At 39.7% G+C, this 26,364-nt stretch overlaps 3 protein-coding genes across 4 annotated transcripts; 2 read left to right on the top strand and 1 right to left on the bottom strand.

The window, feature by feature from the left end:
- Positions 1-7,485: 7,485 nt before the first annotated feature.
- Positions 7,486-9,400, top strand: LOC127777118 (flavin-containing monooxygenase FMO GS-OX-like 9). Its single transcript, XM_052303633.1, has one exon. It carries the CDS (start codon positions 7,537-7,539, stop codon positions 8,992-8,994), a length of 1,458 nt encoding a protein of 485 aa, XP_052159593.1. The 5' UTR covers positions 7,486-7,536; the 3' UTR covers positions 8,995-9,400.
- A 38-nt stretch (positions 9,401-9,438) lies between these two features.
- LOC127777119 (spermine synthase-like) lies at positions 9,439-14,806 on the bottom strand. 2 transcript variants are annotated; one of them, XM_052303634.1, is made up of 12 exons: positions 14,649-14,806; positions 13,573-13,790; positions 13,407-13,451; positions 12,709-12,785; positions 12,476-12,598; positions 12,117-12,221; positions 11,961-12,033; positions 11,590-11,661; positions 11,105-11,300; positions 10,126-10,255; positions 9,899-9,973; positions 9,439-9,781 (listed from the first exon to the last, which is right to left on the bottom strand). In XM_052303634.1, the coding sequence occupies exons 2-12, from the start codon at positions 13,757-13,759 to the stop codon at positions 9,701-9,703; spliced, it is 1,164 nt and encodes a 387-aa protein (XP_052159594.1). In that variant the 5' UTR covers positions 13,760-13,790; positions 14,649-14,806; the 3' UTR covers positions 9,439-9,700. The 2 variants fall into 2 exon arrangements, with proteins under 2 accessions (XP_052159594.1, XP_052159595.1); XM_052303635.1 differs by having other exon boundaries at positions 14,619-14,778.
- Positions 14,807-22,882: 8,076 nt separating this feature from the next.
- LOC127777231 (abscisic acid receptor PYL3-like) lies at positions 22,883-24,819 on the top strand. The gene is made up of 3 exons (XM_052303791.1): positions 22,883-23,089; positions 23,843-24,061; positions 24,446-24,819. The coding sequence occupies exons 1-3, from the start codon at positions 22,883-22,885 to the stop codon at positions 24,638-24,640; spliced, it is 621 nt and encodes a 206-aa protein (XP_052159751.1). The 3' UTR covers positions 24,641-24,819.
- Positions 24,820-26,364: the final 1,545 nt, after the last annotated feature.

Below are 26,364 nucleotides of genomic sequence, written 5' to 3'. Positions count from 1 at the left end.
AGGGAGATTCGATGACAACATGGGGCAACTGGGCGAGGCGGACAGTTGGCCTAAGGCAGCGACTACGTGGGTAGTCTAACCGAGGTGGCGGTGCTGCCATCGGCGCAGGTCTATGGCAGACTCTTTCCAAATGTTATTCTTCTTGTTGCGGTGCCTTACCGCCACAAGCTGACCACGTTAGCAAGCTAGCGTAGGGGAGAGGGGATCCACTCTTCTTTCTGACCCTCTCCATCTCTAACCCAATTATACGTGGATGGAGTTGAGTGCACCAGATGTTGCGCTTCTACTTGATGGCTAGCTGGCGGCGAGGCGCTGGCGCGGGTGGCTACGCGTTGATAGCGCTCAAATATAGAGGTACTATCTAAAAAATTGCCACAAGTTTTTTAGGAAAAACTTTCAAATCTAACTATAGCATAATTATAACATAATTTCACTATATCTATACTATAACTATAATATAACTTACATATAAGTATTAAAATAATATATGCAACTTTATATCTAACTTATATAGAGATTATAATGTAACGATAGTGTAATTACATTGTAGTTAAACTACAACTATAATATAGTTACATTTGACAGTTTTTTCTCAAAAAACTTGCGATAATTTTCTAGCAATTTCGAATATATATGGTGATGGTTGCTAATGCTTTCACTTCGGCATGGAACGGAAGGAGGATTACGAGCGAAAGCCTAACTTGTTTGGGCCAACAACAGTGAAGCTTGCAGGCACCTTGTAACACCCCAGGTAACCACGTACTTATAGTGCCACACCAAAATACACTCAAACCACTAACTCCCTGTTAACGACCAAATTTTGTAATATCAGCATCGGAAAGGAAGATTAGATCGAAGCGGAATCAAAGATGAAGATTGTCGCGGAAACAGAGTAAGAATCGGCTGGAGTCCGGATCGGCTACGATTGGATCGGCTAAGTCCGAGTTAGACTGGGTCAGGTGTTACAGCCGATTCCGACAATACGACTTGGTATACGACATCGGGTTGAGTTGATATGCTTCAAGGTGATTGCCGCGTATGGATGGAGTCCTGGGAAGGCAATTGTATCTATTAAATAAGATATTTTATGTAATTTTCTTAGAGATATGTTTGGGCAAAAGTCTGCCGTAAAAACTTATGGTATCTTAGAGTTTGTTAGAGATAAGAGTCCTGTCCGATATGGACATAGTTTGTAATTTTCAGGTATAAATAGACCCCCAACCCCATGTAATCAAATAACACACATTCAATACAATCTCGGTGCATCGCCACCCTTTTTGCTTTAGTTTTGTTTCGACGAGTTCTTGCTTTCGGGTTGAGCTGCATCGGTTTCGATCTTCAACAAGAGGTAAAACTTGTTATGGCGGCTTGCGTTCTCGGGATTAGTGCTTCCATCTTTATGATACTCTGATCTTGTTTATGTAATTCGTCGAGTTATCATATATCTTACATAATCTCTGTGGTAATATCGCTATCTAATCTACAATCGGCTAACATCTGTCGGTAGAGGGCAGCCGATTAGGTTAGATATTGTTATCGACTTAGATTATATAAGGTATCCACCACTCTATGAAACTTCCAACGGCTTGATTGTCTAGATATTGTCTTTCTTTTCATACATATAGCTGCATCAGTTAAGTTTGATCTTATGAGTCATGATTAGAATCTCAATCTCTAGCCTGCTTCTTGGTTGCTGATTAGGGTAGTATCGGGGTTTCAGCCGATCTTATCTGATTTAACTATATTTACTCTATATGTTTTATTGATGTGTTAAATCTGTCCTTTATGCTAAGATCTTATTGCATTTAAGTATATTAGGCTTTTGTTTGATATATTCTGCTTGCTTTAATATCTTAACATAGAGTGGTATCGGAGTATTAGCCAATACATGCTAAATCTATCTGATCGGCTATGCTATGAACATATATAGTCTTGTTGTTAGTATATATTTCAATCTAAGTGATTTATACTGTCTCGGCATGGCGACCGATCTATCCCAATCACTTGATTTAAGTATATATCGATATAAGGATTATATATTGTTAATATCTACAGCCGATCGGGTAGGTTTAGTTCTTTATTATCTATTTATAACTGTCGATCGATACATACATGACATCGGCTCAAAGATAAATGATATGTCATCGGCACTTAGCCGATCGGCTATCGTTTATAGGTTTAACCACGGTTTCTTTGTCTTTGTTTCTTGTTGATTGCAGGATCAAATCAACTAGCACGCTTGCATACACGAAGGCGAGTTTTGGACCTGCACTGGAGTTAAGCAGATCTCCCAGGCCTCGTGTTTTTCATCAACACTCCCAAAATTATTAGAAATTTCGGCAGAATCTCCCTTGTAAATATGGACATCCATGACAGGCAATTATAAGTTAAACTAATAACAATATCATTCCCACAATACGATCCATCCTTATAATCCATGGGGAAGAAACTATTAGAAATCTAAAAGATTATTACAAGACCGAACTATGATATAGTTTAAGTATCATTATGGACCTAAGCAATATAGTTTGATAGTGTGCAGATAAATGTGTATATAAGGGTGCTACTTCCCGCCCATGCATGTCAGTCTCTATACGTACCTAAAACCAAATAAAACACAAGAGTGAGTATAAAAATACTCAGCAAGTACAATATGAAACTAGAAAACACATATACACATCATTGGCAATAAAGTATGAACAAAAGGCTTTCTTTCTTTGATAGGAAACACATTTTCAAACACCAAGTCAAAGAAGATAGTAGTTCCCATCCCGGGCAGGCATGAATTGAAATAATAGTTTCCATTCCGAACAATAGTGAATACATCCTAGCATTTGTCGGCAAAGCCAAGTAAGCGTGATCAGCGCTTACCCACAGGAACTTGAATAAAGAACCAAATTGCACTCCCATGACTACGCATGGTACTTGAATAATTGAAACGGGAATCAAAGAACCAAATTGAAACCATATTGCATATCCATGGCAAGCAGGGAACTTGAATTATTTAAGCAGAACCAGAATCTAGAATATTAAAACAAGAATAACATCGTACACATAAGATCAACTTGAAATCTAAATGGCGTGAACAATAATATGAACATAAGCAGTTACTTATGATGTAGAAATATATCAGAAATAAATAGATAGAGTAAACAATCCATAAATCACACAATTAGTTCGTCATGCACTTGCCTCCAACGAAGGATTGGTATCATGCACTATCAGATGGACCATCACCAAATCACAAATAAAACCTCAGCAAACACATTCAAACAGACGTATAAAACAATGAAAAAGGTGAACCTATTGCCCCATCCCATCAAAACTCAATAACAAGGAACGCCGCTTGGACTATATACAAGACTGCTGCTTCAAACCTTTATATCTTGAAATATGAAAAGGCTATGACTGAAAATATATACATTTTGAAAATCTACAGAACAATACCTACAACTTTGATGTAGAAAGCATATTTTTATTCTGCCATAAAAATGGTCTAATTTGCGCTTGAAAGCAGGTTTCAGAATCTGTCCAGAATTTTAGACTGTCCACACTAAACAACCATAACTGGAGTTCTACTTGCCCAATCAGGGTGTACTTTACCAATATGGAAAGCTAAGGAAAACCTCTACAACTTCGTCTATAGGCAGCCTGGCTGATTCCACTGTTTAACCCCTCCAAAAACAGTTCAATCTACTACTATACAGATTATGACACAAAAACAACAGTCATACTAAAAAAACTATATCTCCTAAACCACTTGAGATATAATCGCGCCCTTTGGTAAGAAGATAGATCCAAACATTATCTACAACTTCCTAGTAATATACTTTTGCATAAAATAACATTTAGAGCCCTGAAACATCAAAACACTGAAGCACTGCAAATCTGCCCACATGCAGAACTGCAACAAACCGAACCGCAACTACCCAAACTCCTTCTCTAGTCTTCCCTAACCGCGAATTAAAGCACTAAAGCCATGCTAAAACAACTGATATAATAAGGGGATAAGTCTCACCTAAGGTTTCTTTAGAGAACTTGTGAGGAGACAATAGGGGAGACTCCGGTCTAACCCCTCCTTCTACTCCTCTCCTCCTCCTCGTTCCGTTTTTCTACTTCGCTTCTTAATCCAAGCTATGAAGGCGGAGATCTAGAGAGAGCAATTTGTTGTAAAGACGAGAGATGCGAACACAGGAGGAGGGGAGGAAGGAGGCGCCGGCTAGGGAGAGGGGTGGCGGCACCATGAGGGGAGGTGGGATTTGGTTCCCCTCTCTCTAGGTTTTAGGGGCCTTGTCATGTTAGCCTACGTCTAAAGATATTTTTCTTTTATTTATTTCTGTTGATATATTTATTTTAAAAAGCCAACCCAAACTTAAAAAAAACCTAAATATCTTTTAATATACGGTGTATTACACACCTCATCCTCCTCCTCCTTGGGCATTGTTACGGAATCTGTCTTCTCTCCCTGACGGGCGGCAGGAACACTCTCAGCATCGTATCCTCCCTAGAGGTGTAGTTTGAAGATCCATTCATCTAGGTGTTTTGCTGCTCTGCAGTAGCAGGTTACAGTTCTATACGTGTGTGGTGTGGTTGCATTTTTTTTACTGCTATATCAAATACGAAACATCACATTATCTCGTGCACGTTGTATAAAAAAATAACGGAAAGGCTAAATGGCTGTTGAATGATCTTTGATAGCTAAATCATTCATGTTTCGTATATTTAGAACCGTTGTTGCATACGTTGTAGCAAAATGTTTCATATGAGGTGATTTGATTGTATTTCAGCTTTTTAAAAGATTGAAATATTTTCGATATACTTGGTGAAACAATGCCCGATTACTTCAAAATCTGTATGATGGAAGCCTAAAAATCATGCGAATCTTATATAGACTTTTTCTCTATGTACTCGAATTTGTTTCATATTTCAATATATTCGGAACCGTTGTTTTATACGTTGTAGCAAAATGTTTTAAGGGGTGATTTGATTGTGTTCCAACTTTTTTTTAAAAGATACATTTTTTATCTACTTGTTAAAATACTGCATGATGGAAGTCTAAAAAATTATGCGAATCCCATATAGACAGCCCTGAATCATAGAATCTTCTTGACCTCCACATGAGAAACACCTCGAGTCGACGCAGCACGAAAGTGCCGCTAGATATGTTTCAGCTTCAGCAGTACATGCTCTGTGATTATTTTACTATTCTAATCAATGTGTTCTAATTCTACTATTGGTGTAACTGTCGAAACATGAATTCGACAATAATAAAAGGGGTAGCGCACGAGACCTAAAAGTGGATGGATGCAGAGACAAGGATTTAGGCAGGTTCAGGCCCTCTCAATGAGAGGTAATACCCTACTCCTGTTTGGGGATTTGAATCCGCCGGGTGTAGTATAGATCTGATGATCTTATGTGCTCATATGCCCCCTAGAGGGCCTCCTGCCCACCTTATATAGGATGGGGGCAGGATTACAAAATAGAAACCTTAACCAATACGGTATCGGTTTCCTAAATCTAATTTACAATATTATCAAACCAGAACTTTATGCCGTTCCGTAATATACAAGAAAACGTAATACCCAAGTCATGATCCATTACATATTTCATAGATATAAGTTACCCTCTACGACAGTCGGATAATCATGCCATGTGGGTATGGAATACCCATAATCTCCACAGGAACTCTACGATTTTTATTTATGCGACTCTATAATTGCCATTCTAAGTTCTAACTGCTTGCTATCATGCATTTTAACAATCAAGGTCATGATAGCCTCCCTGCACCTGCCATACGTGAGACCTTCCCCTTTATAATATCGAAAAACGAACCACCATCCTCCTGATTTGTTGTATTGAAGGCTCCGTCGACATTAAGCTTCAGGTCTCCATCATCCTTTTTCGTCTGCATCACTACATAAATGTGTGCTGATTGTGAGCCCTGTTGAATTTGGAGAGCTATCCAATATTGTCCATGCTGAATTACTGTACATATCGGAAAGCAGTCAGTGTCACTATGATTCAGATACATTTGCATATGTGTGTGTGTGTGTGTTTTGCTTTCTTTAGCAAAATTTGCTGGGTAGAAGGTAGAACGGTGTGACTTCGTGGTTTAGTTCTGGACAAAGTAAAAGTTTATTTGTCAGAGGAGATACTCCCAAAATATAACTAGTTTTTGTTAAACGCTATGTTCATTAAAATATTCATTTCTGATTGAATAGAAATGAAAATGTAGGAAATGTCCCTAATTGTATTTGTCATATTCTTCATATTCCTTCCTATTTCCCCTTTCTCTTGTCAACATCCGGCTCCTCTTGCTGGCCCGTCGCCGACTATCGACAAACTTATTTTAATAATCTCAAGCTTCTCAAACAGAATCTTAGTCTCCTATTCAACAGAAAGAAAATGAATATTTGAATTGTAATCGTGTAACCATAGTTTGATAGTGTCTTTTTTCCAAACATTGATTTTTGTGATATCCGCAATTAATGCCACGAAGGCCCCGTTAGATCACCTATTTTAGAGATAGATTTTTATTGCACGTAAAACGATAAATCTTATTAGCACATGATTAATTAAGTATTAAATATTATAAATTAGAAAAATAGATTTATTTGCTTTTTTTAAATAACTTATATATAAAAACTTTTTTTTTTTGAGAAAACACATCACTTAACAGTTTGAAATTAAAAGCGTGCTAACAGAAAACGAGAAAGTTGAAGTTTGGAGTTAAAGAATACTCTCTCCGTACTAAAATAAGCGTAGTCATGAGTTTCCGTGTCCAATTTTAATCGTTCGTCTTATTTTAAATTTTCAAAAAACAAACTAAAAAAATAAGTCAAACATAAAGTATCATTCATATTTTATAATCTAATAACAATAAAAATACTGATCATAAAAAAATTCAAATAAGATTGACAATTAAAGTTGGAAACGAAAACTAATGGCCGTGCTTATTTTAAGACGGAGGGAGTAGAACGGGGCGAAGTCATCATGCCATGTCTATATATTTTTGTTTGTTTTTTCCTTGGCAGCAGACCTGTAGCTAAATTAGTGAACCACGAGCGCGCACCAAAAATATGGGAGTATTAGGTCTGTTTGGGGAGCTTTAAATTCTGAGAAGCAGCTGTTTGGTAGCCAGCTTCTGAGAATCTGAAAAAGCTCTGAAACCCAGCTTCTCCAGCTTCTGGCTTCTTAGAATATGTAACTACAGTGGACTGTTTGGGGCAGCTTCTAGCAGATGGGACAAGCTCCTACAAACCGGGCATTAGGCTGCGTTCGCTTGGAGAAGAGAGTGAGTTTGTTTCGTATTCCGCGCGCACGCTTCCCGAACTACTAAACGATACGTTTATTTAAAAAAAATTCTATAGAAAAGTTGCTTTAAAAATCATATTAATCTTTTTTTAAGTTTAAAATAGTTAATACTTAATTAATACGCTAATGGCTCACTACCTCATTTTAAGTTTCTTCCCAATTTTCTCTGTCTCGTTCTCCTCAAACACAGTCTTAGACGAGTGAAGCCCCAAGAAGACGAAGATGAAGAAGAAGGTGTGCGTGGTTGGCGGCGGGCTGGTGGGATTGGCGGCGGCACGGGAGCTGCAGCGGGAGGGCCATGACGTCTCGGTGCTCGAGCAGCGTGGCGGCGTCGGCGGGCAGTGGCTGTACGACCACACGGCGGCGATCGACGGCGCCGACCCGCTCGGCGTCGCCGGCGTGCAGAGCAGCGTCTACGCCTCGCTCCGCCTCATCACCCCGAGGGAGGTGACCGGGTTCTCCGACTTCCCCTTCAGCCCCACCACCGTCGCCGGCGGCGGCGACGCGCGGCGGTTCCCCTCCCACGCCGAGTTCCTCAGGTACCTCAGGGACTTCTGCGACGCGTTCGGGCTCATGGACGTCGTCAGGCTCAACACCAGGGTCCTGCGCGTCGCCGCCGACCGCGACGGGTGGGCGGTGCGGAGCAGGCGCGGCGAGGTGGAGACGGAGGAGGTGTTCGACGCCGTCGTCGTGGCCGTCGGCAGCTACACCCAGCCAAGGCTCCCGAGCATCGACGGGATGGAGGCGTGGCCGGGGCGGCAGCTGCACAGCCACTCGTACCGCGTCCCGGACTCGTTCCGCGGCGAGGTGGTCGTGGTCGTTGGCTGCGGCTTCAGCGGCAAGGACATCGCCCTGGAGCTCCGCCGCGTCGCCAGGGAGGTGCACCTCAGCGTCAGGTCGACGGAGGAGGCCATGGCCTCGCCGGCGATGTCCAAGATGCTCGCCAGGTACGGCAACCTCCACCTGCGCCCGCAGATCGCGCGGCTGTGCGAGGAGGAGGACGGCGCGGTCGTCGCGTTCGCCGACGGCTCGCGCGTCGCCGCCGACACCGTCGTCTACTGCACCGGGTACTCCTACTCCTACCCGTTCCTGGACACCGGCGGCAAGGTCACCGTCGACGACGACAACCGCGTCGGCCCGCTGTTCGAGCACGTGTTCCCGCCGGAGCTCGCGCCGTCGCTCTCCTTCCTGGGCATCCCGAACATGGTGACGACGAGGTTCTTCGAGGCGCAGGCGAGGTGGGTGGCGCAGGTGCTGTCCGGGAGGAGGGCGCTGCCGCCGGCGGGGGACATGCTCCGCGCCGCCGAGGAGCACGCCCGCGCCATGGACGCCGCAGGCGTGGCGAGGCGGCGCGCGCACGACGTGCCCGACCTGGGCGAGGAGTTCTGCGAGCGCAGCTGCGGCTTCCCGCGGCTGGAGGAGTGGGAGAAGGAGCTCATATGGACGTCCATCACCGCCATGCGCGACGACCTCGAGTCCTTCCGCGACGACTTCCGCGTCACCGACCTCGTCGCCGACGGCCTGCGCCGCCACGGCTGGATCCTGGCGCCGGCGCCGGAGCCGGAGCCACTGCGCCAGGAGGACGTCGTCGCCGGCGACGGCGAGGGAGAAGGCGTGCAGCCGGTGCAGGCCAATCAGGCGGCCGTGGCCTCTCCACTGGGCTTTATCAATTCAGCGTAATACTCCACTGTGTATTGCTCGCTCGGCTCGTAAATATTTCGCGTTTGGATAAAATTTGGTCAAATTTAACTTTCCAAACATTTGTTGTATAATTTCTCAAATCCTTAGTTTAAAACAATTCGTAGTTTGATATTCATGAGTATATTCGTGTTCAAAAGTATTATCATTACATAGTAAATGATTCATTTAAAAAATTGATCAAATTTTATCATAAATATCAAATATTTATGACTGATGCTGAGTGGTTATGCACTTATGCTCCTTGCGTGGTACTCCCTCCATCCCAAAATAATCATAATATATGTTTATGCACCAAGATTAAGAATAATTTAAATCTCAAAAAAATCTCAGTCACAAGTTCAGTCACACTTCATCAGACCCAGCAAGGAACCACTGAACCAGGGAAGATTGCAGATTTTAGGGGATAAAAAGGCACATTATCCATGCGATTCACTCCACATCCATATAATAAACACATCAGTGCTGTGACAATATACATTTGTACAACAGGCAACACTACAACAGTGCTCACGGATCAGGAAGAACATTATTTTGGTTCACATCTCATCTGTTCCTCCCTTTTATTCAGTCAGGCATAACATACCATACTTAAGACAGAAGAGTTACAGCGACATTCTCCTCTTATAGTTGGCATATACTGTAGCTAAGGACGTCGAACATGGTTGTCGCATATGGCCGCCCGAATCTAGGAAGCAGTCGGAATGGCACTATTCGGCATTATTTTCATCTTCTTTGGTTTCGCGACTGGCTTGGTTTCTGATTTATCCTGTTATGGCATCAAGATTATGTATATCAGCAATAATTCCATTACAACAATCCGAAATAGCATCGCAGTTCGCAGACAGAAAAGAAAAGAAATAGCAACAGGCAGTAAGTAACCTACCTTTTCAGCACAAGTATTGTGTGATTCCAGTTCTCTCCTTACAAATGTTGGCAGAACAAAAGCAGCCCGATGAACCTATTAAGCAAGCAGTTCATCAATGACTAACAATTAAACAACAAAGTTGAATGGAAATCTTGCATTAGGGTGAAAATAGATACATATTTGAGGGAAAGTACAGAATAAGAGCTTATGAAAGAGAATGGCAGAATTAAATAACGTTAGTGAACCTCTGAATTGTAAAATCTGATTTCCCTTCCAGCTTCCATAGCTCCTTCCAGTTTCTCAATTGGATTCACAGGAGAAAGGAAGTTCACTGCTGGACCTTCTTTCGCACATAGCAAAAAACCAATGACACCACTGCAAATCCAAATAGTTACATGATTCATTAGCTTATGGTGCGTAAAAAAAGACGAAAATACAAGTCCAAACATTAACAGCTACATGAAATTGATAAAAATATTTGTCACGCTTTGCATCACCAAAAGTATAAAATAATTGAAGATTGCATATATGGACCTCTAACAACAAATTGCTTTGACATACAGTAAGCAAAAGCTATAGTACACTAGACCAATTTCCACAATAAAAGGGCCTGTTCGGTAGGTCTAAACTGCAGCGTTTTCGGCTCTGCAGGGCTGTTCTGCACAGCCCAGTGCAACGGCTGCAGCTGGCCAACCGCTGTAGCTGCTGTTGCAGCGCAGCTGCAGCACTGCAGCTGCTAGGCCTACTGAACAGGCCAAAAGTTGGCACAGGAAGTAGCAATATAACAATAATTTTTCAACATTGTGAGTAAAAGATTTTTGCAGGTTCTGCTTATTTGAGTATGTTATGGATTCAAACTCCAGATAAATGCTCGGATTTCTAAGATATTTTTCCTACATTATTATGGCACTTACTATCTTGGAAGCAAGTTAACCAAATATGAGAAAAAATAAATTCTACTAGTAACATTTTAGATCCCAATTACAACTCATTTAGGTATTTCCTTCTAATATATTGACGTGCAATCCTTTTGCGCGTTCGCGAAAAACAACAACTCATTTAGGTATATATGCTCTAACCCTGTTGGCCAAACTTCCTAATTCCTATCTCTTTCATGTTTGAGTCTTTAGCAGAAAGTGCATAAATTATTGAGGGCTAAGACATATATATACGATAACAATGAGGTACATGGAAACTATGAACAGAAAAGGGAAAGCAACGGACCTAGGATAGGTAGGAACGCTTGTCCAGGCATAATGCACAGCTCCCTTGAATGTTTCACGACAGATAGAAAGCATATCTTGAATTAGATGTGTGTGCAGCCACATACTCTCAGCTTGATTGCATAGAACTCCACCAGGCTTTAGAGCTCTAGCAATTGTCTGAAAAAAGGGCTTCTCCACAAGCTCCTGAGCTGGCCCTATAATGTGAGAAGGATCCTCATGACGTACAAAAACAAAAGGAGCACAAAACTGAAACCTAGACAATTCCAAGACAGAAAAGGTAAACAATTAAAATTAATATCCTAAATCCAAATAAGAGGGGAACAAATATCAATTAATAAGGAAAATAATAATTGTGTCGTGAACCATTGAACAGCATGAAAGGAACTCGATAAAGAAGCAACCTTTCTGGAATATATCATTATAAGAGGATAAAGCAGAAGCATGATACACACATATGGTGATTTAGTAATAGCAAGATCTCACCAATTGGGTCAGATGAATCAACAATGATAGCATCATATTTCCCTTCAGGGGCATTTCTCAAGAAATCCACAGCTGCAAAATAAAAACAGGTCTATTATGAAGATATAAAGGCAATTTTAAAATCCAAAGCCACCATATATGCATGCAAAAAAGATTAAGAACACGCAAGATAAATCATCTATTTAAAAGAGTAGAGTCTTGAAACTAGGGTCTCAACCTCACAGCTGTGACGTACAACTAGGCCACATGGATAGTCCCAAAGGAAGCAAAGATGATGCAAAGGGATGAGCAGCTAATAAATATAAGTAGCATATCCTATGGAATACTACGATAATAGAAAATACCACCAAGGCACGAACTTCTAAACATACCGTCACCAACATGAAGTTGAACACGGGGATCTTTGAATCCAACAGATAGTTGTGGGAAGAAATCTTTACAGACCTGCATAGGTTGAGAGCATAATAATCATTAAAATAACAATAATTTGACAATTCTACTCTAAAGCATAAAGTGATGCTTCTTACATCAATAACTAGCTGGTCTATTTCACATATATCGATGTTCTCCACTGAGGCATGTCTGGCTATTTCTCGTAGCACACCACCATCACCACCTCCGACAACCAAAACCTGCATCAAAGTAGCCGAGTATACATCAGAATGTATGGAGCAGGACCACCCCATATATCATACAAGGAAGTTCCCACCATGGAAAATGCACAACATTCTCCAGTTAATTTAATAACTTCAATCCAATAAGAAATTTCTTAGATAATAGGAAATCAACATAGTACTGGAATAATCTAACAAACATTTTGCATTGCAAAATCTTTCATTATTTTCAGGTTTGCAAACATATGGTATGGCAAAGATAAGAAACATACACTTTTGGGGGATGGAATCGAGCACAGTGGAAGGTGAGTAACCATTTCCTGGTATGCACATTCATCCTTTTCGGTCAGCTGCACAATACCATCAAGTACCAGAACATTCCCATAGGTTGAGGACTGCATACAGAAATAGACAGGTTATACAAAAAATAGTTCAACAAAATTAGTTGTTTATGTATAAAAGTAATGTAGTATGCACACAGCTAGCCTAGCAGGTGAAGAATGACCTCAAAAACTAAGATTTCTTGGTATGGTGATTTCCCTTGATACAGAATATTCTCTACTTTCAGAGAATGAGCTTCTCCTGTGTATAAAAACAAAACATCAGTAATATTCTTGACAGGCTCAAAGAGGTAGAATAGTTCAGCATGTGCTTTTGTAAAGAAGAGAGAACTTTTATAGACAATGCTTCGTATTAGAAACATAAATTTCCTGACAAAAACATTGGCTTAAGTTTGCTTGAGACTTGTCATTGTAATTAAAACTTTTATTTCCCCCCAATCTTCATGAAATTGGCCAGCCAATCTTTGGCCCACCCAGCAAAAAAGATGAACAAAGTGATTTATATCACTTCACATATCAAAGCTGCCTTCAAATTTAGGATATGAATACACTATCTAAAACCTAAGGGGTAATGATTTAAGTGCAGCAACACCAAGATTTTTAATTTTTTTTTAACTGAGAGATAATTGGCTATAACTCAGGCTTACATTTCTAAATCAGAAACAACTACAGGAGCATTTCAGAGTTTAATTTAACCAGCTAAACTTCTCATTAATAAATAGATTCAGTCCACACATCCATGGAATCGATCAGGTTACGCCTCACATACATCAGTACAAATATTGTTTCAGGAAAATCATGATGAATTTGAATTGGGACCAATCTTGATGGAAAAGGACTGGGAAAAGAACAAGAGAAATACCAGGCCACATTGGATTGTTGAAGTACTGCACTTTGCTTGTTTTACCTGCACATACGAATAAACAATGTCTTAGCAACTCGGTTTGATACCAGAATCTGTAGAAAAATACACAGATACTCCTATGTTTATAACATATCTCCCAGAAATGCAATCAATTGTGATGTACCAGAGTGCGAGCGGGGTTCCGTGAACCACCCTGACACCACTGTGGCATGGCATTTTGCCTCAGACTCTGCTGCCGCAGCCTTCGCCTTGAGACAGCAAGGCGGCAGCGGCTTGTGGGAACCATCATCCCCACTCCCCCTTGTTTGAGCTGCCGCTGCAGAACCATCTTTTGCGCCTCCACCCTCCATTAGTCCTTTTCAGCTTTGAAGTTCCCAGCCTCTGGCTCAACATGAAGAAAAGGGAACAAAATATTCAGGCTACAGCCATGAACAACTCTTATAAGCAAGCAGCCCAGAGCCCCAGACTCAAAAGTACCAAATTGCTTAACTACTGCAACATGTTAACCATGGCTTTCAAACAAACAAGAAGTGCCATGCTCAGCCAAACATCTATGATGTACAACGCAATAAAAGATTTTCATATGTTGAATTAATAATTTCACTATCTCAACACAAGGCTTTTAAGGTGAATAGAAAATGTCATCACTGCAACTCTGCTTTAGGGGCCATCATCCTTCTACCCTATACATACACAAAAATAATTTAAGAACTATCTTTGCTAAATTCATCATTATGTTTTTCATGGTATTGCAATTTTAGTTTCTATGTATTAGTAATAAAGTAAGATATTATCAGTCTATCATCAGAGACATGAAAATTCAATAATAACGTTTCGATTAAAGAAGAATCAATGAGGTAATCGATCCGTAAAACCCATATAACTATCCCAGAACATGGAACCGAACCTAAATAAATTAAATCACTGTTACAAAGAGTCCCCAGATTATCCCCAACTTCCCCCATAAAAACCTCGCCACCAAAACAAACCCATAAATCCAATCAACAAAATACTGCAAACAATTATGTATAAAACAATAAAAGGGCGCGATTAGCATAAAGTTAAAGAACAAAGTTGAACAAAAAAAGAAAGAAAAACAATCCCCCCAAAACAAACAAACAAACGAACACCGACGACCAAGGAGAGATAAACTCGGTAAGTTGGTAGGTAGATTAAAGATCCAAGAAACGAAGCTTATCACATCATCACCGTGCACCCATGGCGGGGCTCGCCTCTAACCTCGTCGGAATCGGACGCGAGCAGCAGCAGCAGCAGCGCCCGCGGCGAGACGGCTCAAGCTTCACTCTCGCCCTCCGGCCCACGCACAGTACCAGCAGCAGGGAGAAGACGACGAGACGAGACGAGGCCAAGGAAAAGGGAGGGAGCTCCCAGTCCACTCGTGCGGCACCAATTTTACATAAACACCCTTACATAAGGGATAATTTGCTTTTGGTGTCTTTCGGCTACAGCTCTCAAGTCTAAACGGCGCCGACAGTAACACGAGAAAATTTTGGAAAGATAGGAGGGGGGTCAGTATAAAATAGCCGCAGTTCCGCGGGTACTTCTGCTGCCGTGATGAGGGCGAGAACTCGGGATATCGCCTCGAATATAGAGAAATTGCATTCATGTCCTTGCATGATTGTAAACTATGGTACAGTTGGATTTGATATATGCTTAACTGTTATAAGAGCAAGTTTAATACTACAGTTAACGGCTAGGTCTAAATCATCTATAATTAATTTAATAGCAAATACATACAATAATTACCTATAAACATATATTACACTATTGATATCTGGTCCCACCTGTTATATATACATTGCGTATTACAGTTCGTGTTTAGCTGGCTACAAATATGTAGCCTGCTGTTCTTCTCTCTCCTTTTTTATCTCCTCAATATGTGTTTATAGCTGATGGATAGTCTAGTATTGTACCTGCTCTAATACTACATAGGTACAATTGCATTTCGTATCCAATGTACAACTCTTTCATTTTTTATTTTCATGGATACAAAATGTATTTTGTATTTTATATATAGTTATATCGATCAATTTTGTTTAATCATTATAATTTCGACCAGCAACGATCTAATGGTGTAAGTATTTATCTTTTTATTTGATTAATATAGTGATTTTTAGCCCTTTTAAAGTGAACGTAATGGTTCTTTTCGACCTCTCTAAATGATATTTTCCAAATCCATTAATGCAATAGACCCAATCCAAGTTAACCTAATCAAAAGCCAAAGGGAATGCAAATGGGATGTGTGTAAGAAAATTGGATATATAGCACAATTATTGACTAATTTTTTTGATAACGTATTCCTTTTGTTTCCTTTTGGAGAGTGATCTCCCCCTCTTGGTTTATAGATTAAATGTACATGAGAGAGCTATCCTTTCACATTGGATAAACCTATTGTAATTTCTTTTTTTATTTAATATATTTTTACTGTGGGGGCTTCCCCACAGTGTTTTCCCTTAAAAATATTATCTATAGAAGGATATGTTAAATTGAATTTTCTTTGAAGCAAAATAAAGGGGAAAAAGAGAGGATGAGGTCATTTTTCAATAGCCAATATTAATTCCCTCTATATGAACGCCATTTGTAATATTTTTTGCATAACCTCTTAAATTTGACGCAATAACTATGGTAGATTATTTATGCACTTGTCCAAAGTCATCTTCTACATTTACAGGAAAAATTAACCGGTCATTTTTAAAACTAAAAAGTCCAACAAACAAATATCTAGGAAGGTGCTAGAGAACTCCTAAAGGAGGGGGGGAGGGGGGGGGGGGGGACATTCGGAACACACAAATTTCACGGAAAATCATTTAATATTATAAGTATCCCTCCATTTGAAAATAAATACATGTTTCTAAAAAAAATACACAAATACTACTAATTGGATTCATTTGGGAGGAGGAAGCAAGAAATATTCTTCTTACTATTAATAGGGCCAAAACAAATTGGGGGGGGGGGGAGAAAATGTATTACTTGCACAACTGCTCAGGTGGAAGAAGAGATCAGTATATAGATAATATTCTCTTGAAAATTTCGACGATACCTACTCCCTAAATACTAGACCTGGTTGTTGACGGCTGTTAAGTACCAAATTCACACCGTCAATACCTACATAAAACATCCAACATAGTAGTATGGTATATTTCTAACAATTTCTACGAGTGTTGGTGTATATTTGGATGTAGGTGACAAACTACCAAACTTGAGAGGAAATATACATGAAGGAGGAGGAGAATCAAACTCATATCCAAACTTATGGAGTTTTGGACCCAAAAACCCAATTAAACACCTCCAAATATGCCCAACCACCATGGCAATGGATTGAGAGCCCCAAAATGAGTGTCTAGACCGAAAATTGGGGGCCAATGGAGCTGGCCAGGGTTCGGCCGAATCCTAACAGAGGCAATAGTCCAGGCCCAAGTTCAGTTAGGTAGCTACTAACCTCTCAATGATGGTTGTGACCGTTTTCGGCGCTCCAACTGTCACCAGAGGACACTTGGCACAAGGAGATAAAGTTAGATGGAAGATGCTCCTTGGATTCCATAGAGCATCCTTATCCTCCCAAGCAACCTCCACCTATAAATACCCCTCTCCTCCCTTATTCTCACACTGTCACACACACTAAAGCATGAGCTGAATTATAAGAGGCTCTATTGTACTTTATTGTGTACTAGATTATGAAGAGAGTAAGGTAGAAGATATCGGAGGAATTTCGGAATTGTCGGTAATTCTCTTCTTACTTTTTGTACCTTGCTGATTACTCTGCTTTAATAGAAATATCATTCTGAGTAATTAAGATTTACTTTGTGAGAATTATTCTTGGTTAGTTCCTAATTAGTGTGCGAGATCATTGTTCACTATAGTTCATTAAAATATAGTGATTACTTTAGTGAGTTATAAACACTAGAGTAGTTATTAATTCTGTAGACGCGGTGTCTGGGTAATTAATTTCTGATTGTTGTTTCGTATTCCATTTGAGGTGGGTGTAGAGATGGTGACAGCCCTCAAATACCTAAAGTCCTCTCTGTCCGGGTACGTAGAAGAGCGATATCTGGGAACAACGGGTTGGCTAGTGCCTGAAGTATCACGTTAGGATTAAACTGAGCTTTCCGTAGACACTGTTTCTCATTAGGAAATCTTCTCTACCTTTTGCCTACATTTGCTTTGTGTCCTTGGATGAACCTAAAGAAGAGCTGAGCATACATGTTCCCTGTGGAAATCGATTCTTTGGAATACTCCCGGGTGAAGTGCTATATCGGTATCTTCCGTACACTTGCGGATTTTATCTGTGATGTTAAGAAATACCAACACTAGTACCCAAAAATATTTGGGTTAATTGGATCCATGCCAGTGCAAATTTGTCTAATTGAAAAAATACTATTACTATTCATGATACCTTCTATGTGCCACTGGAATTTGTTAAAATTGGAACCATGCTATCATTGTCGAATATTGTGTTAATCTCTGTCTAATGGCATGCTTTCTTCCTCCTTATCTTCTTCTTCCTCTGCACTTCTGTAGTACTATGACTACGGCCACAATGGCAGCTTGTGGTGGCAGCATGGATGATGAATGCGGTTGTGGCAATGAATGGGTGGTGCTTGCCTGCTGTAGTGCCGCTGTGGCAGAAGCTCATCATCGGCCACAAGGTGGAGAAGCTCCACCAAAAAATCTCTGCTTAAAAAAAACAAAAGGAAAAACAATTCAAATCCTTCTATACACAGAGCAAATCCTCCTGTACACAGATCAACGCTAGTAGTCACCAATAAAAATTGAACAAATCAAATAACAAAAAGAAAACCGAAGCTTAAATCTCCATGTACACAGGAACTGCCAAATGGAGTAATTAAGAGACCCGGTTGATGGCCAGCATCATCGCCGGTGGAGTCAGGAAAGCCGGTAACTGCGCGGAGAATACCCTGTCCTTGAACGGCTCCACCTCGCCGGCGCAATTCCGCATCCACTGCGATGATGTCTGCAATGCCCTGCCTGTGTGGTGCCCCCAAGTGCTCTCTTTCCCCTTCCGTGTTCCCCGTCTCCGCCGCCAAAGCAGCATGATAAGCATTCTCCACCGCCCCGCCATTTCTATGTTGCTCGTGTTCCACTACCATCAAATCAAAGCTGATTCGTTTGTTTATAGCAGGATGGATGGAGCTTGGGTTGGGTGGGGATGGATGGCCACAAATCCAAGTCCTGCTCCCATCCACCCATCACTGCCACCTCGAAGGTGCACCGCTGCCTCGCTGACCCTTCCACCACTGTTGCCATTTGCTTCTTCAAGCTGTAAGCCATGGCCCCGGCCGCCAGATCCAAGAGCGAGAAGAGGGGAAGATGAACTATAGAGGGGATGAAGAAGAATGGGTTTTTTAAGAAGATGACATAATCTGATAGTAATTGTATGGTTCCAATTTTACATAATTGTAATAGCATGTACGTGTTATCATAAAAGTAATGGTATTTTTGCAATGGCATGAATCAAATTAACTCTAAATATTTGGCCCAGTACTAATAGGTATCACGTCCGGTACTGATAGGTATCAGCGTCGGAATTGATAGGTATAGTGGTACTAATAGGTATTAGGTCTGATACCAATAGGTATCAGGTCCGATAATTGGTATTGATAAGTATCATGCCTGCTACTAATAGGTATCAGGCGTAATATCCATTAATCCATATGTATCAGGTCTAGCAAACGACAAATTTAAGAACTCATCTATACACATGTCCCAACTATCACAAGCGCACATCCCTATTAAGCGCACGCATGAGCCATGAATATATACTAAAATATCAAGAATATGTATACTTGTAGTTTTGTCATGTTTCGTATTAGGTTTGTCTGCATGCATGGGTTTTTATATCAACATCTTCAATTAATTGTTTTTTTTAGTTTTAATGCCTTCGTTGGAACTCAACTCTGGTTTGCTTTGACTTGGCCTTCTATATGTACAATGTATCCAAAATCTCTAAAACCGATTGCAAGGTGTTAATCCTAGCATGCTATTGGGTCACGTGGCAGGCTGGAAAAAAGAGCTAACCATCTCTAAAATATTGCCACGTGTCTTGGTATTCCTGTGTCCTTGCGCGCGCTGTTGCCGTGTGAGATCAACGGTGGATACTGAGCTAGCCTTGCGAGAGCAGGAAGCAATGAAGGAATCCAGATATTTCTCGATATTACGCAAGTAGAATCTGAGTAGACATCCTACTCTCACACGAACAGCACTATAGCAAACTAGCGACGTGCCACGCACATGATTTGCTATGAGCTGAACCTATTACATTCATTGAAAAAAAATGGAAATATATATAATTTTTGCTGGATTTATAGAAATATATACTCTGACTAACATATATTTTTACCAGTTCTTTCCAAACTGTACATTCCTATAAAATTGGTCAAAAAATATTTTCAATATTGAGTACGACGCAAAATGTTGCAGCAACAAATGTACACATATTATACAGTGAGAGATTAATGATCAAATTTAATGTCAGTGCTAACGCATTGCCACCTATTAAAACGTCTAACAACTAAATTAGTATATGTAATGCTAAAAACATTACAAGCTAAATTAGTAAGCAGTGTCTTTGAAGCCTCATCTTGACAATCAATCCTAGAGCCTCACTGAATAGCAAATTTCTAGAGCAAGAAAATTTATCTCGGTCAAATGTAGAATCTCTTCAACTTTGGGCACTTGCATAGGCACTGAGGGGCTGTTCAGATTAATGTCATTTTTAACCATACCATTTTTTTTAAAATTGCCAAAATTTTGACAATATTATCAACTTGCCAAAATTTTGGTAATGCTAAATTTTGGTAAGGTTTATTTTGGCTACAATCTGAGCAGCCCTGAATCTACTATTCTAAAGCTGGCTGTTCGACCAGCTTTTTTATTGGTCCACGTGGCACTATAATTTGCGGGAGATGGGTGAATTCGCGTGGTGATTGGTGAATGCGAACGTCTCGACCAATCTAGACGTCGCGCCGAAAAGGCGAAAGGAAACCGCGCAATGCTTTGGGTTAGCTGGGCTGTACTCCAACTCAGTGCAGCTGGGCCTGATTGCTAGGGCCCTTGCATGTTGCCTTAATTAGCCTTATTTAATCCATCCCGTGCACAGAAGCGCTATAAAACAAGGGAAAAAGAAAAAAAAATAGAAAATAAAAAACTAAATGACATAAATAATGTAAAAAAATATTTATATCATTTGGAACCATCCATTTTATAATATTGTATTTGCTAGACTACAAATTTCAAGAAACATGTGAAAAGTTTTTAGGTATTATGAAATCACTACAATTTTGGGAAAACATACCTTATTTATCTTTTTCTAATAACATCTATAACCATTTGTCAAAGTTAAACATAATAGTCTCGATCCAAAAAATATTTACTAATCTTAAAATACATGGGCTAATAACTAACCTACGCGCCAACGTGCGCGTTCATTTTCTAGTGTGGAACTATGTTGAACTCATCAAGTATGTATTGCATTAAATTGTAAGGACACATCCTTTTTCTTTTTGTCATTTATACTCTTTTTTTTTGTCGGCCGTGCATTAAAAAAATATAAAGAGTCAAGTATTAAGTTTGCTCATAATAATATGTGTTAATTCATATCTACGAAAGGAAACCAATGTGCCACTGCCTTTGTATACACGGCTACATGTTACAAACATCCAAATATGAAGCCCCTAATGATCTTTACCTTTTCAGAGAAAGATAGATTATGTGATAATGTCATGTAGAATCTGAATAAGCAATAGTTCAGTTTTGTACGTAGCCTACACTCGCCGCTTGCGCACCCAGGATTCAAGTTTGAACTGAAGTAGCGTTTATCCATGCTAGAGCCCTTCCCACTTTATACAAGGTGAAGACAGGAGAGGGCTGGAGCGTATTAACGAAAATAATGTAAGAGGTTACTTTTGTTCCATGTCTCACAGCATGAAAAATGTACTTAGCACTAAAAAAAAGTACAGGCATGTAGTAGATTTGCATATGCATGCACCAAGTTTCCTATTCGCATCAAGTTTGAACTAAAGCCTTTTTGTCCTTGTGTAGTGCACGCTACTGCTCTTGGCACTTTATACCACTTTATACAAGGTGAAGACGAGAAGGGAAAAAAAAAGAACATGCAACATGTTCCCTTGATGCATGGTTTTTTGTTTGCCAGCCTATGCCGTGGTCTAAAAATCCGAGTTACCTCTTTCTGGCTTGTGCCTTAAGGACATAAGCAATGCACCTGGTGCTGGAAAGTACAAGTAGGCCGTTGGTGGCATCAACAAATGAGTACAGAGAAATGACTTCCTACTTTCATCCCACTAATTATGGGTTTATTTATATTTAACTTAATAATTTGGCGATTAGTTTAATTAGTTACAGATCAATCAATCTATGGCTATTGATTTAGAATGAATGGGTTGGATGTAGAGAATGTCACGTGCTGACATTACTATGTAATGGAGGATATGATTCCGATTCACAAATATGCAATCTTTGCAACCGCTAAAATAAAAGAATTATTTTTAAGTTTGCTTTTTCACCATGCTATAGTCAATAAAAGTTTTTTATTTATGCTCCAATGTTCCCCAATCAATTTCATCTACTTTCTTAATACCCATGTCCAACTATAGAAATGCTTATATTTTGGGATAGAGGCAATAATTAATAAGGCTCTAGGATAATTCAAATGGTTTTGGGCTTATTTTTTGTTTAACTTTGTTATGCTCTAGAAAGCTACTAAGAACCGGTTAGGAATATAATAATTTCATTGGTATTTTCTTTTTAAGAAATGTTTACTCAAAAGACAATGGGCACTATCTAGCATGAACTTATTTAATCAGAGGCGGTACATATTGCAATCAAATAAAATTCTTGCATCCAAAATAGTGTCAATAATATCACTTTTACCATTATTAGTTTTGTAGACCAGACAAGCTAAAGATACAGTAACATCACAGAAAAAGATCAATATGACTATAAAAAAACAGCTTCATATAGCATCAGACCTCGCCAATAGTTTTGTCAATTAAATATTATTTTAGAAAGAGTGCAAGGCATCTTCGGTTTCCGCATAATCAAGGATACACGCAAACACGTTTGTTAATTGCATGCCTTGCACACTATTGCAAGAACCTAGTCGGCCCGCTGGTTTGCTTTCCTCCATCGCTTCACGTAAGCACATTGCCATGATCGAGCTCATGATCACCTTCCATCCGGCGGCTACCTCCAATTACAAGAGACAAGCCAAGCACACAGTTTGCTTCACATAATCACGAAGCAGATTGCCGAAAGGGTTATGTTGCTGGCCATATATATACCACCCTTGTGCTTGGCGTATATACCACCCTTGTGCTTGGCGGTTTGTTTCATCCCATCAATTGTTTGGATTCAACAGTAGTCAGTCTCACTCTCTTCCTCCAAATCGTTGGTGCTGCTGCTACTGTGTATCGGAGATGAACGGCGTTGGTGGGGCGGGAGGAGCAGCGGCAGGGAAGTTGCCAATGGTGAGCCACCGACGGGTGCAGTGGAGGCTAGCGGACGAGCGGTGTGAGCTCCGGGAGGAAGAGATGGAGTATATCCGGCGGTTCCACCGCCATGAGCCTAGTAGCAACCAGTGCACCTCGTTCGCCGCCAAGCATATCAAGGCGCCCCTCCACACCGTAAGTAGAGATAATAGCAAACATTATCTGATTATCTGATTTTTGCGTGTGTGATAATTTTACTATATATATTGATCATGATACTTGGAATAATTAGGTGCTTAACAGCTTGTTTTCTAGATGATATGTGCTACATATGGCTTTGTATTGTGTCAATATACATATCAATGTTTTTTTAGATATATTAATTTGAATTGATGCCAGTAAATAATTTGTTTCAAGAATTGCGCGAAGTATGATCACTACCTAGTAGGATTAATTCTTAACTTTTTTTTGACCTGGATTAATTCTTAACATTGATGTTAATTAATCAATATCATTTTTGAGTGTACTCTCTCTGCCAAAAAATATAATGATGTATGGACTTCTTAAAAGGATTAAAGATGAAAACAAAGGGTGGTTGTGGGAGTCGAAGGGTTGTACTGTGTAAGATTGGGTCAAATTAAACGAGTGATTGAGAGGATTTAGTACTCAAGAATTTCTTCTGTTTTGGGATAAATCTAAAACGCAAGAATTACCTATACTTTGGGAATGATGGCGTATTATGTACTGATTTATTTCAATACCCCAACCCCACACCCCAACACACGAACACACACACGCACACGCACACACACATTTTGGACTTCACAATTTGTGTGAAAACCACTCAAACCAAAATGTTGTGTGATTTGTGTGAAAGGCACTCATGAAACAAAGGTTCTATAGTCATATTGGTATTTAATATTGTTTGGTCTCTTTATATTTATTCAGGTTTGGTCACTAGTGAGGAGGTTTGATCAGCCACAACTTTTCAAACCTTTTGTGAGAAACTGTGTAATGCGAGAAAACATTATTGCGACCGGATGTATTAGGGAGGTCAATGTTCAAAGCGGGCTTCCAGCCACAAGGAGCACTGAGAGGTTAGAGTTGCTTGATGATAATGAACACATCCTCAAAGTCAAGTTTATTGGGGGAGATCATATGTTGAAGGTAAAAATTTAATCTTGATAATATGTCTAAGGTTTTCTTTTGCTTTGTCTTTCCTATGAAATGAATTTGTGATATACAATATAGATATTTTTAAGCTAATGGAACAATATGTATACCTAACTATAGAGAATGAAGTAACAATATAATTCCATAAGTAGTGGCTTGACACCATTTCCTTATATGCATCTAGAAATTTGCGAGATTCATTGTTTGTTTATGATGTATCGCTAATATCTCGGCCCTAGACTCACTTTTCATTGAGAGAATGAGAGGCAAATGAGGAACCATGTCATCATTTAGGGGAGCATAATGATTTTATCCTTTTTTGAAAGATCTTTAATTGTAGTGAAACTGACAATATAATTTTGTTTGCCATTATAACAGAATTACTCATCCATCCTGACCGTCCACTCTGAGGTCATCGATGGCCAGCTTGGAACACTGGTGGTCGAATCATTTATTGTGGACGTTCCAGAAGGGAACACCAAAGATGACATAAGCTATTTCATCGAGAACGTTCTCAGGTGTAACCTTAGGACCCTTGCTGATGTGTCAGAGGAGCGCCTTGCCAATCCTTGATCGCACCCTGCTTTCTTAGTTGATTAATGATCAGAATAATCCATATATAAAATTGGTGGACCGTATTGAAACTCTTAGAAAACAACATAGCTTCTTGGTCGACACTGGATACTAAAGCTTCTTTTTTAGAATTTAGAGCAATCAAGACACTCACTTCAGTTACTACAGACATATGTGCAACTTTGTTGTTTACTTCACTCGTGCAAAAAATGTTGAACTGAAATGAAACATTGATACTCTAAAGGATTGTATTCAGATTTCCTATTCATTAATTCATATGTCTTCTTCTTAGCTATGAAAATAATGTTCCCATAGATATATGGTCCTCTTTGTGTCATCTTCCATTGCTTCTTTGAGTTCAAGATAAACACTTATCTCATTTAACATTGTCTTAATTGTAACATCATATGTCCAGATCCAACACCAACATTTAGTGAACGACAACCTTTTCATACTTTTTATTCCAAGGATCTTGAGCCAATCGACTCAACACAATCATAAATCTAAACACTGATAGTGATGATGTGGGTTATTGAATCATGGCCTGGTTTCTATAGACAACACTTGGGATAAAGAGAGAAGAACAATAGTGGACATAGTTAAGTTGGCAATGAAATCAACAAACCAAATATGGGGGTGGAGGTAGGGAGGGTGAGTGCAAGCAAAATGTGAAGAATGCTATTAGCCTCACGTCATGAAACTTTAGTCTCCATAGGAGGGCCATATAAAGTCAAATTGTGCTAAGAGGACTGATGTCCATGTCATCTCGATCATCCCTCATATTTTCACGTGAAAAAAAAAATTCTATGACTCAGTCAAAACCATCATAGTAGTTCAGTTTTCAAAAAAAAAAAAACATAGCTCACCGGTTTTCCTAGTCGAATTGAACCGATGGATGGTGGTCTTAATTTGAAGTAAACAAAACAACTTTAAACCAACACTTTGTTCTAGTTTTAATCTATCCTCTATGCGCTAGTAACATCCTCGAATGGTTCTCTCCTAGATGAAAAATTAATGATATCACCTTTGTTGGTCACTAAATCTATGGCTTGTCTAACCCTTTTTTCTTTGATGAGCACAAGGTACTCCCTTCATTTCACAAATATTGTTGTTCTTGCTTTCAATTGTTTCTTTATCGAAATGTGTGGCAGCATAGCTAAAGCTTCCATATTAACTGTGAATGTAAACACTAAGTGATATGTAGTGAGATGCATGCCTGAACAAATATGAGTACTGTGACACTTAATGACTATTTGACGTATACACCTTCTGAGTTGGTGGTTCACGAAAAATGTGAAGGGTCAAGCATTAAGTTTTCTCATGACATGGGTTAACTCATAGGTACAAAAGAAAAACGATGTGCCACTACCTTTGCTATGAGAGCACATGTTTCAAATGTCCAAATATAAAGTCCATATCGATCTTTACCGTTTCAGAGGATGTGAAATGATTCGATCATTTCATGTAGCATGTGAACAAGCAATTGTTCAGTTTTGTACGTAGCCTGCACCAGCTGCCTTTGCACCCAGGATTCAAGTTTGAACTGAAGTAGCGTTTATCTTGCACATGATTCCTAGCTAGAAACATGTTCTTATTAATAAGGCTCTAGGAGAATTGAACTAGTTTTCGGCTAGTTAACCGGTTAGGAATATAATAATTTCATTGGAATTTTTTTTAGGAAATGATCTTTTTTTAAAAGATAATGAGCATTATACCAGGGGAGC

Source organism: Oryza glaberrima, chromosome 6 (genome assembly GCF_000147395.1).
Source record: "Oryza glaberrima chromosome 6, OglaRS2, whole genome shotgun sequence".
Classification (NCBI taxonomy): Eukaryota; Viridiplantae; Streptophyta; class Magnoliopsida; order Poales; family Poaceae; genus Oryza; species Oryza glaberrima.
Note: the sequence above shows the minus strand (reverse complement) of the source record. Positions and strands in the feature narration are given on the sequence as shown.

Bases quoted from the DNA above. Each gene is read 5' to 3' on its own strand.
- LOC127777118 (XM_052303633.1), top strand. From the start codon at position 7,537: ATGAAGAAGAAGGTGTGCGTGGTTGGCGGCGGGCTGGTGGGATTGGCG.
- LOC127777119 (XM_052303634.1), bottom strand. From the start codon at position 13,759: ATGGAGGGTGGAGGCGCAAAAGATGGTTCTGCAGCGGCAGCTCAAACA. The intron at 13,452-13,572 runs GTACATCACAAT...TCGTATGTGCAG, and splicing joins GGAACCCCGCTCGCACTCTG to GTAAAACAAGCAAAGTGCAG. The intron at 12,034-12,116 runs GTAAGAAGCATC...CAACCTATGCAG, and splicing joins TAGACCAGCTAGTTATTGAT to GTCTGTAAAGATTTCTTCCC.
- LOC127777231 (XM_052303791.1), top strand. From the start codon at position 22,883: ATGAACGGCGTTGGTGGGGCGGGAGGAGCAGCGGCAGGGAAGTTGCCA. The intron at 23,090-23,842 runs GTAAGTAGAGAT...ATATTTATTCAG, and splicing joins TCAAGGCGCCCCTCCACACC to GTTTGGTCACTAGTGAGGAG. The intron at 24,062-24,445 runs GTAAAAATTTAA...CCATTATAACAG, and splicing joins GGGGAGATCATATGTTGAAG to AATTACTCATCCATCCTGAC.